The sequence below is a fragment of the Onthophagus taurus genome, chromosome 3, assembly GCF_036711975.1.
Source record: "Onthophagus taurus isolate NC chromosome 3, IU_Otau_3.0, whole genome shotgun sequence".
NCBI classification, from domain to species: Eukaryota; Metazoa; Arthropoda; class Insecta; order Coleoptera; family Scarabaeidae; genus Onthophagus; species Onthophagus taurus.
Window position 1 is genome coordinate 6,017,204 of NC_091968.1, and position 16,624 is coordinate 6,033,827.

The 16,624-nt window shown below is 29.5% G+C and overlaps 1 protein-coding gene across 1 annotated transcript; it reads right to left on the reverse strand.

Annotated features, from left to right (window-relative positions):
- Window positions 1-7,292: 7,292 nt before the first annotated feature.
- LOC111416809 (soluble guanylate cyclase 89Db-like) lies at window positions 7,293-15,366 on the reverse strand. The gene is made up of 9 exons (XM_023048911.2): window positions 15,149-15,366; window positions 14,485-14,684; window positions 14,108-14,432; window positions 13,818-14,054; window positions 13,534-13,766; window positions 8,193-8,767; window positions 8,034-8,143; window positions 7,884-7,973; window positions 7,293-7,796 (listed from the first exon to the last, which is right to left on the reverse strand). The coding sequence occupies exons 1-9, from the start codon at window positions 15,188-15,190 to the stop codon at window positions 7,743-7,745; spliced, it is 1,866 nt and encodes a 621-aa protein (XP_022904679.1). The 5' UTR covers window positions 15,191-15,366; the 3' UTR covers window positions 7,293-7,742.
- Between the last annotated feature and the right edge of the window lie 1,258 nt (window positions 15,367-16,624).

Here is a 16,624-nt window from a genome sequence, read left to right on the forward strand (position 1 = left end):
CGAAATTTTATCAACCCTTCAAATATTGTTTTCTCAAAACCTAAAAGTTATTTTTCAAAACGGGTTGGTTCATTGGAAAGAGGACACTTTTATTAACACTTTGGGAAATTTTCATACTCACATTCCAAAACAATGGATTTTATAAGAATTTTTAAAATTAATCAGCGAAATTTGCAAAATTCGAAAAAATTTTCGATTAGTTAAAAAATTTATTTCTCAAGAACTAAAAGTGATTTTTTAAAATGGCTTTTTGCATTAAAAAGAGGCTACTTTAATTAATAATTGGTGATATTTCAACAAGGATCCTTCAAGAAATGAATTTTATAGCGAATTTTGAATGTTATCAATGAAAATTGCAACATCGAAAATTTCATCAACTCTTCTTTTATTTTTTTCTCAAAAACTAAAAGTTATTTTTCAAAATGGGTTGGTTCATTGGAAAAAAGACGCTTTTATTAACACTTTGAGAAATTTTCATACTCATATTCCAAGAACTGAATTTTATACGAATTTTTAAAACTTAATTGGCGAAAATTGCAAAACTCGAAAATATTGTCGATCATTTCAAAAATTTATTTCTCAAGAACTGCAAGTGATTTTTCAAAACGGCTTTTTGCATTAAAAAGAGGATACTTTAATTAATAATTGAAAGTGATAACAGCGACAGTTCTGTTAGTAATGAATGTGATGATGAATTACAAGCCAGGAGAAAAAACTGCACACTTTTATACAGATTTTGGACAAAACAGGTTTACAGAAACATACACAAGGAATTAAAGACGCGATACATACATGTTAACAATAATTATTTATAATATATGTGTTACAGACCATATATGTAAACAAGACCGTATACAAAAGGACTAGTCCATATGTAAATGGACTGAAATTATTAGTCTATATGTGTAAGAAGCTTGTTCTTTAATAAACGGACTAGTCGGTTTCAAAAAGGACTAGTCTATTTATAAACTGTCCATCTGCAAATAGACGATATACACTGTAATATTTAAAACAAAGAAAAAAATGCATTTTTTATTTATTTGTACAAGTTAGACATTTTGAGTTACATAATACATTATTCTTTCGGCAAGCACATTTGTTTGACTGACATTTAGTCTTACAGTAACATTTTTTGAAACCTTCCTCATGCCCAGTAGATTGACTTGTAGCCACTGATCTAAGAGAAACTTTCTTATCTTTGGTGATTTCTTCAATTTTCAAAATGTTAACAGGACATATACTAAATTCTGAACGACTATAGTATTTTGAAATGACTCCTAGTTTTGTACCCAAGCGGTAAAAACCATCTTCTGTAGCTTCTAACACTACCGCTAAAACTGACCGAGCATCTCCCCTGCCACGATCGACATCTGGAACAGGAATCCTCACAGTTGATCCAATCTGTGGTTTTGGATGGGTGCTATCTGATATTAATTTCATTCGTTTTGCCTGTGCTTGTAATCCATCATAAGCGCCCTTTCTGGCATTTGCTATGTTTCTGTTTCTGTTGCAAAAATTGCAAATATTTTCCAAGGACGTGGTCTCAGCATGTGAGGCATCACGATTAGAGGAATTGAAACAACTACCGCATATTTCATACGAGAGTGTTTGAGTGTTATTGTTATTTTCTAGTGGTACATTTTCGGTCGTTGCTGTTTGGTGCAATTAGGATTGTCCGGTTTGTGTATTGTCAGTAACAACCAACGTAACCACTTCTTCTAAATCTTTTTCTGTTGAAACACCTTCCAGCGCTGGTTGCTCTGTTTCCAGTTGAACGGTTTCTGTGTTTTCAATCAGAATAGAATTAATCACATTTTCCAGATCTTCTTCGGTTGTTACGCTATCCATTGCTTCTAATGGAATATTAGAAGTTAAATTTTCGGTTTATCCCCGAACATGCCCTCATATGGAGCCCTTTTTATTCCAGAGTGCAAAGATGTGTTCTTCATAAATTGTATGAATCGTAGACCTTGACTCCAATGCTCTGTTTCGTTTTCCAACATCCAAGTTGTTAACATGTTCTCCACGTCTTGATTAGCGCGTTCGACGCTACCCTGACTTTGACTGTGACGCGGTTTTCCATGGACCAGTTTTAGTTCAGGCCACAACTTTTTAATTCTTCAATAATTCTATTGCAAAATTCTCGTCCATTGTCAGATTGCAAAACTACAGGAGCCCCAAAAGTGGTAAAGATGTCTACAAGGTGGTAAGCGACTTCTGCGCGTTTACTTTCAAGTGGTCGCAGAATAACAAATTTTGTTAAGTGATCCTGGTACACCAGGACAAATCTGTATTTACCATCAGCATGCGACTGATAATCGATTAAGAGGATAACCTATTAGCAAAAACAACGAATACCATTTTATTCAGCCATCGTTTAAAATTTTTGTATGTTTGTTACATCAAAATTTCTATTTTTTTATATAGTTTTTAGTGATGCATTTAGTTTTTTCAAAAAATGTTGCGTAACGTTTCTAAAATCACGTTTTAAAAAATTTTTAAAAACGGAATGCATCACGAGGTAGTGGAATGTAAAGTAAATCATATTTAAAGAGTTCAATTTTTTTATTAAATGCAGCAAATTTAAATAAAATGGGTTTAAAACGTGTAGTCCGTTTTGATTGCTTGTGGAGTATAAATACGGCAACATCGCAAATATTGCTCCGTCCCAAACATTACCCGAGACATAGTGGAGCTCGGTATTCTCAGTAACTGAGACGTCGGCGTAGTGTCTCCCAAGAAAAACAAACCTGAAGCGATTAATATTTTCGAATAGATCAAAAAATTTGTATATCATTAATTTAAATTTAAACATTTAATTTACGTAGAATGCAAAACAATGTCTAAATGTGGCAATACATTTTTAATAATGAGAATATTTGCACAATTATCTGATCATTTACTATTAGATTAATTATTAAAATAAATACAAAATAAAAATATAAAGAAGCACCAAAGGTATATTTTAAAATAAATAATACAATATAAATAATAAAAAAATATATTAACTCATAAAAAACTAAAAATTTTCTTAATAACAATTTTTAAATTTTGTCAAATATTTTCTGATATAAGGGTACTAACATTTTACATCATCGTAAAGAGAAAAACAATCTCTATCAAATGAGCCTAACGAAAGGGTACATTGCCATTTAAAAAAATTCAAGTGTTATTCATTGCTCATTTGTTTTCTGAAATATAAACAATTGAATGATGTCGTATTATGGCAAATAAAATATTAAACAACTTTTGTATAAAATGTTTTTTTATAAAGTCAACATTTACCGAGATATATACTATATTCCATAAATAATGGGCACCCTATATAAAAATATATGGTGTTTCTGTAAGTTATGACAGCTAGTCTAAACATTTTTAATCTTTAAATACAGGTTGATTTATTAGCTCACCATCAAACTTTCACATATGATAGCTAATCCAATTACCAAAAAAAAAAAATGTTAATGAACATATATCCTATTTCAATTATTTACGAAATTATAACACTTTAAAGTTTTCTGCAGCGAATTTATTAATAGTCAGTAAAATCAAACATTCAACAAAAACAAAGTTGTCATTGTAATATATCAGTTTGCTGTAAGGTTTAATTATTACATACAAGAAGAAACTCAAAATGTACGCTTATAGCACTGAAGAGTATGCTGATATAATTTTCGTGTATTTTTTTTGCAATTGAAACGGCCGACAATCAGTATCAGAATATCAAGAAAGATTTCCACAGCGTCATTTGCCATATTATTCAGTTTTTAGCGATTCTTTCAGAAGACTTTGAGAAACAGGTAATCCTATTCGACCGCATGTAGTTAATGTAGCGGATGAAGAAGCTGTAATTAATGCTGTCATTGATAATCCTTCCATCAGCACTCGAAGAATAGCACACAACATACATGTAAGTCAACATTTTGCATGGCGCGTATTGAATCGACAAGTCCTTCATCCGTATCGTAAACAGAACGTTCAAGCTCTACAGCCAGGAGATAATCATCAACGGTTAGCATTTTGTGAATGGTTATTGTAGTAACATGCCCAAAATAATGACTTCATTTCAAATGATCGCTGGACAGATGAATCATGTTTTACACGAGATGGTATAAATAATTACCATAATGAACATATCTGGGCATTACAAAATCTGCATGCGATTAGACCAAGGAAATTTCAACAATGTTTCATCATCAACGTTTAGGGTGGATTATTTAACAACAATTTACTAGGTTTGCATGTACTTGATGGACGTTTGAACGCTGTAAACTACAGATTTTTTTGAACAACACACTTTTCGATTTACTTGAAGATATACTTCTTAATGTATGTAATTCAAAATATGTGGTACCAGCACGATGATAAATCAATATTTTCCAAACAAGTGGATTAGTAATGGTCCATTTGCTTGGCCACCTAGATCCCCCGACCTTAATCCATTGGATTTCTACTTATTGGGTCATATGGTACAAATTGTGTATCAAGTGGAAATTAACACACGAAAACAGTCATTAAACAGAATACAAATGGCTGCTACTGGAACAAGAAATCAACCAGACATTTTAATTCGGCTGAAGAACTCTTTAATTCGTCATGGTGAAGCATGTATTCCTTCTTCAGAAGGAGTCTATTTTGAACAATATTTGTAATATTTATGTGTTTTAAAAATAATGTAGCAGTTAATTATGATATAAAAATGAAAACTTTAAAGTGTTATAATTTCGTAATTAATTAAAATAGGACATATGTTCATTAACATTTTTTTTTGTAATTGGATTAGCTATTATATGTTAAAGTATGATGGTGAGCTGATAAATCACCCTGTATAAATCAATAAATGGCTAAGGTATAGATTATCTGTAATAATTTTAATGATTTGTCATATACAGATAAAATTTGGTATACTGTGCAATTTTATAATGAGGAATCTGATAAGATCGCATTAAGGTCTTATATATAATCTAGAGTGCGTATGCTGTTGTCCCCACCACGCCTAAAATGAAGCCAGAAAGGTCGCCATGTTAGATGTACCACCTTAGCGGGAAATTCGAAATTCTTATATATACTTATGCAAGAATTTACATTATTATAAACTGGAAAGATAGAAAATAATAACCAAAACAAAACATATTAACTTTTTATTAATAAATAATTATTAATTATATAATATTTTAAAAGAACTCAATAATTTTTAACAATAACCCTTATAATTAACATAAACTAAGAAGAAAATATTTAAAACAATTCTGGTTGATCACGTTAACCTTTTGCTTATAAATAATTGTTAGTTTATTTTAAAAGAACTGAACATTCCTTAATAATAAACTTTACTTCAACTGCAATTGTTAATTTCAAGTCAAGTAACCAGAAACATTTTATAGACTGTTGTAAATAATCTTCCAACCTACCAAATTATAAAAAACATATGTGAAACAAAAATAAAATTTTAATAAAAATAACAATATGTTTATGAAAATTGTGAGGTTATTCTATTTTATCTTCTTCCGGTGAGGTTTCGGAGTTCGAACCAAAGTTCATATCATGCTCCAGCAACAAGGTGTCTGTTTCTCTGTTTATGTTTTCCTTCAAATTCTATTGTGAGGTTATAATTGTAGGTACAATAGAGACTTGAAACTATAGCTAAGTTCAGGTCGGTACATCCAACATGTCTGACTTTCTGATTACCCCCACCACCACCACATACGCACTCTAGATTATATATAAGACCTCAATGTAAGATCGGCATCCACCAACATCCCTTTTCGTGAAAATATATAATTTTAACTAACAATTGATAATAATGAAATACTAGCAATAACAGCTATGTTCCAAAAAGCGGCCCCGACTCGTATTCAAATGCATTCAACTAAAAATAAAATCAACGTCGCTGATTGTCGAGAAATTACCCCACAATCGGACAGTCCTAGTCGCCATCGGCCTGGCACGCCAGCCCGATCGAGTACACATGGAGCGGTGTTGCCGCATTAAGCGTGTTCACGAGGGAATCTCGTTTCGAATTTTTCGTCAGCTAGGTAGGCCTCTTAAGTCTGCTTGACATCTGGAATTCAGATCATTCAAGATCACCGGTTTTGATATAATTCCCTTCTTTTCCCTTTTTTGTTTCATTTGACATGGAGCGCACAAGTTAATAAACAATAAAATTTCAGTACGCACTATATTCTTGTATTTTTCCTTTGTTTTTTTCATCATGCGATCTCTACCACCATGACCTATGACGATGATTAATTACCTACTCCATATATGACTCCAATTACAGAACATACCTGTGGATGTGTGTAGTTCTTGAAGAATGTTAAACAACTCGTCGTCATGGACGTAATATATTACATCAACTAAATCATTGTTAAGAGGCACTATCAGTTTTTCTACCCCCTGAACAAATAACACATCATAATGCTTTAAGAGCCAGTGCATTCTTGGACTTTTTTTAGCAGCCTTAGCAATTTTTACTTCTTCAATGAGACTACTATATTTTTCTCTCGTTAAGCCGCGGTTGTTATCGGCAACGTCTTTTCTTCGTTCATACAGTTGTTCATAAAACCTATTTTATTTTTTTAATTTTAGGTTATATTACTATGTAACATGTAACTATAATATTAACGTACCTTTGTTTGTGTAATTCCATTGTGGAAATCTATTGCATTAAACAGTAAAAACGTTTAAATTTTAACGAATGTCACCACTGTGCTTATTTTGCTGCAAAATATTTTGTAAATTGGAGCAAAACGAGACAAAAACTAAACGGCAACTAGACACTTGGGATTGAACATACAGTCTAAATTACGGTAGTCCGTATGTAAATGGTCTAGTCCGTATATAAAATACCTCGTCATTTCCATACGGTCTGTGCCTTCTAGACCGTATAGATACCGCCTAGACCGTATACTTACGGTCTGATTTCATGTACGGCCTATAACATACAAAAAAAGAAAAATAGCGGAGTGTGACATAATGAAATAATACTAATTAAGAATAGGAGGTTTTTATTTACTCTCCCTTCGTTGCTCATAAATTTGAATTTAAATTATGCGGGTGTGTTGGCGCGTTCTGAACAGGCCGGATATCCGTTCCACCACTAGTTTTTAGCACATACGACTCCAGGACATGTATAGAAAATATCACAGGATACTTCAACTGATGACAAAGACAGCAGATAATTCCAGTCAATACTCAAAACTAATACTGGGCGTCTCGGTATATATTCTAGTTTTCCCAATCTAAAGAGGTTATAGTTTTAAAAGAATTTTGTTATAAAAAAAAACAGTGAATCATCTTGTTTATTTTTTATTCATCTTAGTCATCTTAAATTATCTAAATTCGCTACAAATATCTAAATAATCAACGATAAAAACGCCAAAAACGTTAAGATAAGATACCCACACAGAATAAAAACTAAAATAAAATCTCGAAATCAGTTCACATCGTCACGTTTACAAGAAAATAAGTTTTAAATTGTTAATTAATTTAAAATTTTGAATTAAAATTGGTTAAAAATGGACGAGAAATCATCGAGATCCAACAGAAGATCATCTCCACCTCCTTACACCGAATCAACAACTTCGATTCAACATTTGGGGATTAACGCCAGCCCAGATGATGATAAAAAAGACGGAAAATGCGTTTGTGTGGTTTGTACTATCTTATAAAATCTAATGGTGCAAAATACATCTTATTATTTTTGTATTCATGAATAAATATAAAATTATTTTGAAAACGATTTAATTTTTTTCTTCCTTTTCGAAGATAAAAAAAGTTTCCACGTCTCCTTTTCCCTATAAAAAAATAATCGTAATAAAGTTATTAATTTCATAAAAAATTAAAAAAAGCTTTTAAAGGGGATAAAAATGGAGTTGATTTACCTTTAACATGATTAGCCCTCGACTTTGAATCACGTAGTCGTCCTCTGGGAGTAATATTTTCGTTCCAAGAGAAATGTGAACCATCCCAGGCTAAAACGTAACAAGATTTATTTGAATTAATCCTTTTAAAAAAATAAAAATTTAAATTACAACACTCGAAGATTGCATTCTTGAAGCTGTATTAACCGTATCACCAAAAAAGCAATATCTAGGTACTTTTATACCAACAACTCCGGCAACGCTTGGTCCTGAATGAATCCCTAAAACATTTGTTTCAACTTAAATTAATCTTAATTTTAATTGTTTTACCAATTTTAACCTCGACACCACCCCCGCTTGGCATCAACAATTCTTTAACGTTCTTAATCAAACTCAAGGAAAAATCGCAAACGTTCTTAGCGTGTTCTTTGGTTTTTTCTGGAGCCCCAGAGACCGCCATATAAATTTGCCCAACCGTTTCGACTTTATACACATGAAATTTATCCATCAAAGCGTCAAAACATGAAAACACCGCGTTCATCGATGAAACGACATCCATCGCATCTTGAACCGTTTCGGAACTAAATCCGACAAGTTCGCAAAACATAATTGTGACGGCATCGAAGGATTCGCAAGTGCTTAAAGATGAGGCGCCGTGTCGAAGACGATCGGCGACGGTTTTCGGGATCATGGAGTATAAAAGTTCGTCCCCTTTACATTTCCATTCGTCTAAAAGTTCGTAGTTTGCTTCGAGTTCTAAAGCGCGTTGTTCCGCTTTATCGAACATTAATTCTAATTTGGAGTTGTGTTGCCATCCTGCCATAACCATTTCTCGGCTCATTCCGTGTGGGTTTAAGTCGGTTAAGTATAAACCGAGTTCGGGAAGTTCTTCCATATCGCATATACTGGACAAAAAAAAATTAAAAAACTTAAATTATACGATATTATAGTATACGAGGTTAATTTTATTTTTAACTCAAAGTTGATATAATCCAATACATTTAAGCTTATGTAGGAAGGTTGTAGCTTCATTTTAATGTATAAATCGTTTCATAACTCTTAAAAATAAGGTGAAAACGATTTTGTGAAAATCTAGAATTTTTATTCGTTTTAGGATAAGTTATAAATTGTTATTACACTTTTTAACTTTTATCTCAAGATTTCTATAATCAAAAATAATTAAGTTTATATACGGTCTTGAAGAGGAAGGTTTTAGCTTCAATTTGAAGTATAAATCGTTTCATAACTCCTAAAAATAACGAGAATACGATTTTTTGAAAATCCTGAATTTTTATTCGTATTAGAATAATTTAAAAATTGTGACTTCACCTTTTAACTTTTATCTCAAGATTTTTATAATCAAAAGTATTTAAGTTTATAGACAGTCTTATAAAGGAAGGCTTCGGCTTCATTTTAATGTATAAATCGTTTCATAATTGCTAAAAATAAGATCAAGACGATTTTTTGAAAATCCTGAATATTCATTCCTTTTAGGATTAGTTAAAAATTGTTGCTTCACTTATTAATTTTTATTGAGTTTGACCACGGTCTTGAAGAGAAAGATTTCAGCTTCAATTTGAAATATAAATCGTTCTATAACTCCTAAAAATAAGGACGATACGATTTTTTGAAAATCGTGAATTTTTATTCGTTTTAGGTTAAGTTATAAATTATTACCGCACATTTTAACTTTTATCTCAAGATTTTCATAACCAAAAACTATTAAGTTTATATACGGTCGTGAAGAGGAAGGTTTCAGCTTCAATTTGAAGTATAAATCGTTTCATAACTCCTAAAAATAAAGACAATACGATTTTTTGAAAATTTTAAATTTTTATTCGTATTAGAATAAGTTAAAAATTGTGACTATACCTTTTAACTTTTATCTCAAGATTTTTATAATCAAAAGTATTTAAGTTTATACACAGTCTTATAAAGGAAGGCTTCAGCTTCATTTTAATGTATATATCGTTTCATAATTCCTAAAAATAAGGTCAAGACGATTTTTTGAAAATCCTGAATTTTCATTCCTTTTAGGTTTAGTTAAAAATTGTTACTTCACTTATTAATTTTTATCTCAAAATTTTTATAATTAAAAGCAATTACGTTTGACCACGGCCTTGAAGAGAAAGATTTCAGCTTCAATTTGAAATATAAATCGTTCTATAACTCCTAAAAATAAGGACGATACGATTTTTTGAAAATCGTGAATTTTTATTCGTTTTAGGTTAAGTTATAAATTATTACCGCACATTTTAACTTTTATCTCAAGATTTTTATAACCAAAAACTATTAAGTTTATATACGGTCTTGAAGAGGAAGGTTTCAGCTTCAATTTGAAGTATAAGTCATTTCATTACACCTAAAAATATTCATAACATTTTAGGTTAAGTTAAAAATTGCTACTTTATATATTGTTACTTATTTTTTAACTTTTATCTCAAGATTTTTATAATCAAAAACAATTAAATTTATTATGTGTTGCAATTAAATGAAATTTTGAATATAGAAATATAACACAGATGTGACCTTTACACTTGCATAAGATTTAATTTATATCAGTACCGGTTTCGAAGTTTTCACTCCATCATCAGCTGAAAACTATACAGAGAGCGTAACTATTAAAAAAAAACAAAAAATATATTAAAATATAAAAAAAATATAAACAAATATAGAAAATATAACGAAATCAGTCAGAAAGTGAAGCCTACAGATTGTAATATTAAAGAATTTAAGAAGGAAGGTTGAACATTTAAATTTTGAAAGAAATTCTGAATATAAAATTGCGTCGTTATTAAAATTTAAAATGGACGAAGTAATAAAAACGTGGTGCGTTATGACAATATTACAAAGGGATCTAAAAATTAATGTAAAAACAAGTTAGAAAACAATCAATCAAATATAGAATAAACTTACTATCTGATGGTTACATATGAAAATTTGAAAATTACAGCAAATGACCTATTAACGATTAAAGGTGACCATCTCAGCGGAACGAGAAGAAGAGACTGGAAACTAGACCAAAAAAATATTGAACATAATAAAACCGGAAAAACACGCAAAAAATTAAATTTTTCAGTTGAAATTATTCAAATATGAAAAGATAGGTTTACGGAAGAGTTGAAGTTGTTCAAAGAAGTTGTGAAAAAAATTCTGAATTTTATATTCAGAATTTATTTCAAAATTTAAGTTTTCAACATTTCAAACCTTCTTTAATGTTGCAATCTGTAGGCTTCACTTTCTGACAGAGAGTATTTCGTTATATTTTTTTTTGTATTTTTATATGTTTTTTGTTTTTTTTATATTTTCTATATTTTCATATTTTTACATATTTTTTATATCTATTACATAATTTAATAATTGTTACCCCCTCTGTATAGTTTTCAGCTGATGATGAAGTGAAAACTTCGAAACCTATGGTACTGATATAAATTAAATCTTATGCAAGCGTAAAGGTCACATTTGCGTTTTATTTCTATATTCAAAATTAAATTTATATACGGTCATGAAGAGGAAAGTTTCAGCTTCAATTTGAAGTATAAATCGTTTCATAACTCCTAAAAATAAGGACAACACGATTTTTAAAAATTTTTGAATTTTCATTCGTTTTAGGTTATGTTATAAATTCTTATTTTACTTTTTAAGTTTTATCTCAAGATTTTTATAACCAAAAGCAATTAAGTTTATAGACGGTCTTGATGAGGAAGCTTTCAGCTTCAATTTCAAGCATAAATCGTTTCATAATTCCTGAAAATAAGGACAATACAATTTTTTGAAAATCTTGAATTTTTATTCATATTAGGTTAAGTTAAAAATTGTTATTTCACTTTTTAATTTTTATCTCAAGATTTTTATAATCAAAAGTATTTAAAATTATATACGGTCTTGAAGAGGAAGGTTTCAGCTTCAATTTGTTGTATAAATCGTTTGATATCACCTAAAAGTAAGGACAATATGATTTATTGAAAATGCTGAATTTTTATTCGATTTAGTATAAGTTAAAAATTGTGACTTCACCTTTTAACTTTTATCTCAAGATTTTTATAATGAAAAGTATTATAGTTTATACACGGTCATAAAGAGGAAGGTTTCGGCTTCAATTTAAAGTGTAAATCGTTTCATAACTCCTAAAAATAACGACAATACGATTTTTTGAAAATCTTGAATTTTTATTCGTTTTAGGATAAGTTAAAAATTGTGACTTCACTTTTTAACTATTATCTCAGGATTTTTATAATGAAAAGTATTAAAGTTTATACACGGTCATGAAGAGGAAGGATTCAGCTTCAATTTGGAGTATAAATCGTTTCATCACTCCTAAAAATAAGGACAATACGATTTTTTAAAAATCTTGAATTTTTATTCGTTTTAGGTTAAGTTAAAAATTGTTACTTCACTTTTTAATTCTAATTTCAAGATTTTTATAATAAAAAGTATTTAAGCTTATATACGGTCTTGAAGAGAAAGGTTTTAGCTTCAATTTGATGTATAAATCGTTTCATAACTCCTAAAAATAAGGACAATATGATTTTTTGAAAATCTTGAATTTTTATTCGTTTTAGGATAACTTAAAAATTGTGACTTCACTTTTTAAATATTATCTCAAGACTTTTATAATGAAAAGTATTAAAGTTTATACACGATCATGAAGAGGAAGGTTTCAGCTTCAATTTGAAGTATAAATCGTTTCATAATTCCAAAAAGTAAGGACAATACGATTTTTTGAAAATCTTGAATTTTTATTCGTTTTAGGTTAAGTTAAAAATTGTTACTTCACTTTTTAACTATTATCTCAAGATTTTTATAATAAAAGTATTAAAGTTTATACACGGCCATGAAGAGGAAGGTTTCAGCTTCAATTTGAAGTATGAATCGTTTCATAATTCCAAAAGATAAGAATAATACGATTTTTTGAAAATCTAGAAATTTTATTCGATTTAGGTTAAGTTAAAAATTGTTACTTCACTTTTTAACTTTTATCTCAAAATTTTTATAACCAAAAACAATTAAGTTAATATACGGTCTTGAAGAGCAAGGCTTCAGCTTCAACTTGAAGTATAAATCGTTTCATAACTCCTAAAAATAAGGACAATACGATTTTTTGAAAGTCTTGAATTTTTATTCGTTTTAGGATAAGTTAAAAATTGTGACTTCACTTTTTAACTATTATCTCAAAATTTTTATAACCAAAAACAATTAAGTTAATATACGGTCTTGAAGAGCAAGGCTTCAGCTTCAATTTGAAGTATGAATCGTTTCATAACTCCAAAAGATAAGGATAATACGATTTTTTGAAAATCTAGAATTTTTATTCGATTTAGATTAAGTTAAAAATTGTTACTTCACTTTTTAACTTTTATCTCAAAATTTTTATAACCAAAAACAATTAAGTTTATACACGGTCTTGAAGAGGAAGGTTTCAGCTTCAGTTTGAAGTATAAATCGTTTTATAACTTTTTATTCTTTATCTCAAGATTTTTATAATCAAAAGCATTTAAATTCATACACGACCTTGAAGAGTCTCAATTCCTATAAATCATCAATTTTTATCCATTTTTTAATTAACTTAGCACACATTATGTAGCACAAACACACCATTAACATAATTAATGCATTATATATGTTTAGATTAGATTAAATTATTATCAAAATAAAAGATAAAATTTCTTACAGCGGGCTACACAAGAAGATAATCAAATTAATCTCTTGAATATATCTCATTTGTCCCCGTAACAAGATGTTTTTCAACCCCAAATTGCTATCTTTTCTCAGTTGATACGGTGAAATTGGGCGATCTTTTTTTAAAACAACCGTTTCTTCAGCCGGCTTTAAAGTATCCTCAATAACCACGGTACTCGCTCTTAAAAATTCTAATTCAAACATTACAGATTGAAGTTGTAGCGCCTAAAGAAATATGAATTAATGTTTATATAAAAAAATTATTAAAAAAAATACATTTGTCCACGAAAAATCAATTCCTTTTGGTCTCCTAAATCGAAAATGTTTTGAAACTTGATTACCCAACATTGATTTATTTCCGGTGGAAACATCAATTAACTTTTGCCCCACTGCTGCAATGTTTAAATTGGGGTCAATCATTATTCCAAAAGGGAATAATTTTAAGAGTAAATCACATGATACTGGGGAAAATTGTGATTCGATTCGAGCCAACCGTTTTTGATTCCATTCCATCTAAAAACAATTAATCTTCAAAGTTATTAGGTATATTAATAAATAAAACTTGCATAAGATTTATTGTCAAAATTCAATCGGAATTTAACATTAACACCATGCCCCTTCTCATTTAATTGCACATCCAATATTTTGACCTCTAAATCTAAATTAAAAACGGTTCTTGAGATTTCTTGAAGCTGACCAACGAGGTATTGAATATATCCTTGTCGAGAGCTCCTATAAATTAAAACGCAACCTTTTTCATCGACGTGGGTAACACACATTGAAGGACTTTTCATTTTTGGGTAAGATAATCTGAATCGAATGTGAATGTTATCGACGCTTTCTAAGAATTCGGTGAAATATCTTCCGGTTGCTTTTATTGTTTCATCGTAACTAAAAGAAATTATTTCATTATTCTTTTACATTTAATTTAGATTTTACCAACCCAAAATGGCTAAAATAACGAACGAAACATCGCCCAAAAAAATTCATAAAATTATCGTACGATTGACAAGTTACACTTTCGCAAGCTTTTGCTATCGATGACATAATTTCATCTGGGTAAACTTGATGGGTGTTAAAAACCGTGAATTTACAACCGGCCATTTCGATAACTTCTTTCCACATATCTTCGCCATATTCAGCCTAAAAGATTAATTTTTTTAGCTTGACACTAAAATTTATTGAAACAATGTTACTTAAAAGAGCAAAAACAATTTGTTTTTAAATGGCTTTATGACTGATTAAATTTTATTGATGGTAACCCTTTTAAAGGCAACACTTATTATTGTTGTGAAGAATTATTGTTATTACATATTGTTATAATGAATCAAAATTGTTCTTTATATACGTGATTAGAAATTATAATTAAATGTAAAACGAAGGTAAGTAATTGTGTTGAATAGAATCGATGATATCTTAAGTAATTACATTCCATTGAAAATAGGATGAAAATGGAATAAGAAACGTTACTCGACACGAACAAGAATATCTCGAGGGGTTATGAAGTCTTTATAGTAATTAATTGAGGATTTTGTCGTTCCCCAAATTCCAATTTGAAAGACTTAGTTTTATAATCAATAAGAATTTGTTGCAACAAAAAAACTTACTTGCAAGAAATGTTGGACACTCTCCAAAAGCATACCATACATTTTTCAAAACTTTTTAATCTTATAAAATCACACCAAGAAATCAATTTTCACTTCAAAAATTCACAATAGACTTTTTTAAATAAAGTTTATTTCTGTTCTTTTTGTAACACAAGAGTTGGTGGTGGTGAACTGAAAGCGTTAACTCGACCGTATTTTTCAAACTGTACTATGTCCAAAGTGGATACTTTTCTGGGCTTCCCTACGCTTGCGTTCTCATCCACACGTGTGTGGGGGAGAACTATGGGGGCCAATTCTACTCTACTCTTTACAAGCTGAGCTTTAAATAGAACTCAAAATTATTTGATTAAAAAAAGATAAAAGGAAAAGACAAAAAATTAATTAATTAGATTTCAAAATAAGAAAATTTGTGATTAATTTGCATTAACAACGATTTATGGATAATGAAATGTAGAAATCACATTTCGATTTCCAAAAAGCTTCGGTACAGAGTAATCGAGGAGATATTTCAGCCTCCAGAGGGATTTTCAGTAATCTTGACAACGAATTTCTTATTCTAACTTTGCATTTTAAATTTTATCTCAAGATTTTTATAAGCAAAAATAATTAAGTTTATATGTGGCCTTGAAGATGATGGTTTCAGCTTCAATTTTAAGTATAAATCGTTTCATAACTCCTAAAAAGAGGGGCAATACGATTTTTTGAAAATCTTGAATTTTTATTCAGTTTAGGTTAAGTTAAAAATTGTTACTTCACTTTTTAATTTTTATCTCAAGATTTTTATAACCAAAAACAATTAAGTTTATATACGATCTTGAAGAGGAAGGTTTCAGCTTCAATTTGAAGTATAAATCGTTTCATAATTCCTAAAAATAAGGACAATACGATTTTTTGAAGATCTTAAATTTTTATTCAGTTTAGGTTAAGTTAAAAATTGTTACTTCACTTTTTCATTGTTATCTCAAGATTTTTATCACCAAATACAATAAAATTTATACACGGTCTTGAAGAGGAAGGTTTCAGCTTCAATTTGAAGTATAAATCGTTTCATAACTCTTAAAAATAAGGTCAAGACGTTTTTTTGAAAATCCTTAATTCTTATTCATTTTAGGTTAAGTTGAAAATTGTTACTTCACTTTTTAATTTTTATCTCAAGATTTTTATAACCAAAAGTAATTAAGTTTATACACGATCTTGAAGAAGAAGATTTCAGCTTCAATTTGAAGTATAAATCGTATCATAATTTCTAAAAATAAGATCAAGACGATTTTCTGAAAATCCTGAATTTTTATTCCTTTTAGGTTTAGTTGAAAACTGTGACTTCACTTTTTAACTTTTATCTCAAGATTTCTATAATGAAAAGTATTAAAGTTTATATATGGTCTTGAAGAGGAAGGTTTCAGCTTCAATTTGAAGTATAAATTGTTTCATAACTCCTAAAAATAAGGACAATACGATTTTTTGAAAATATTGAAT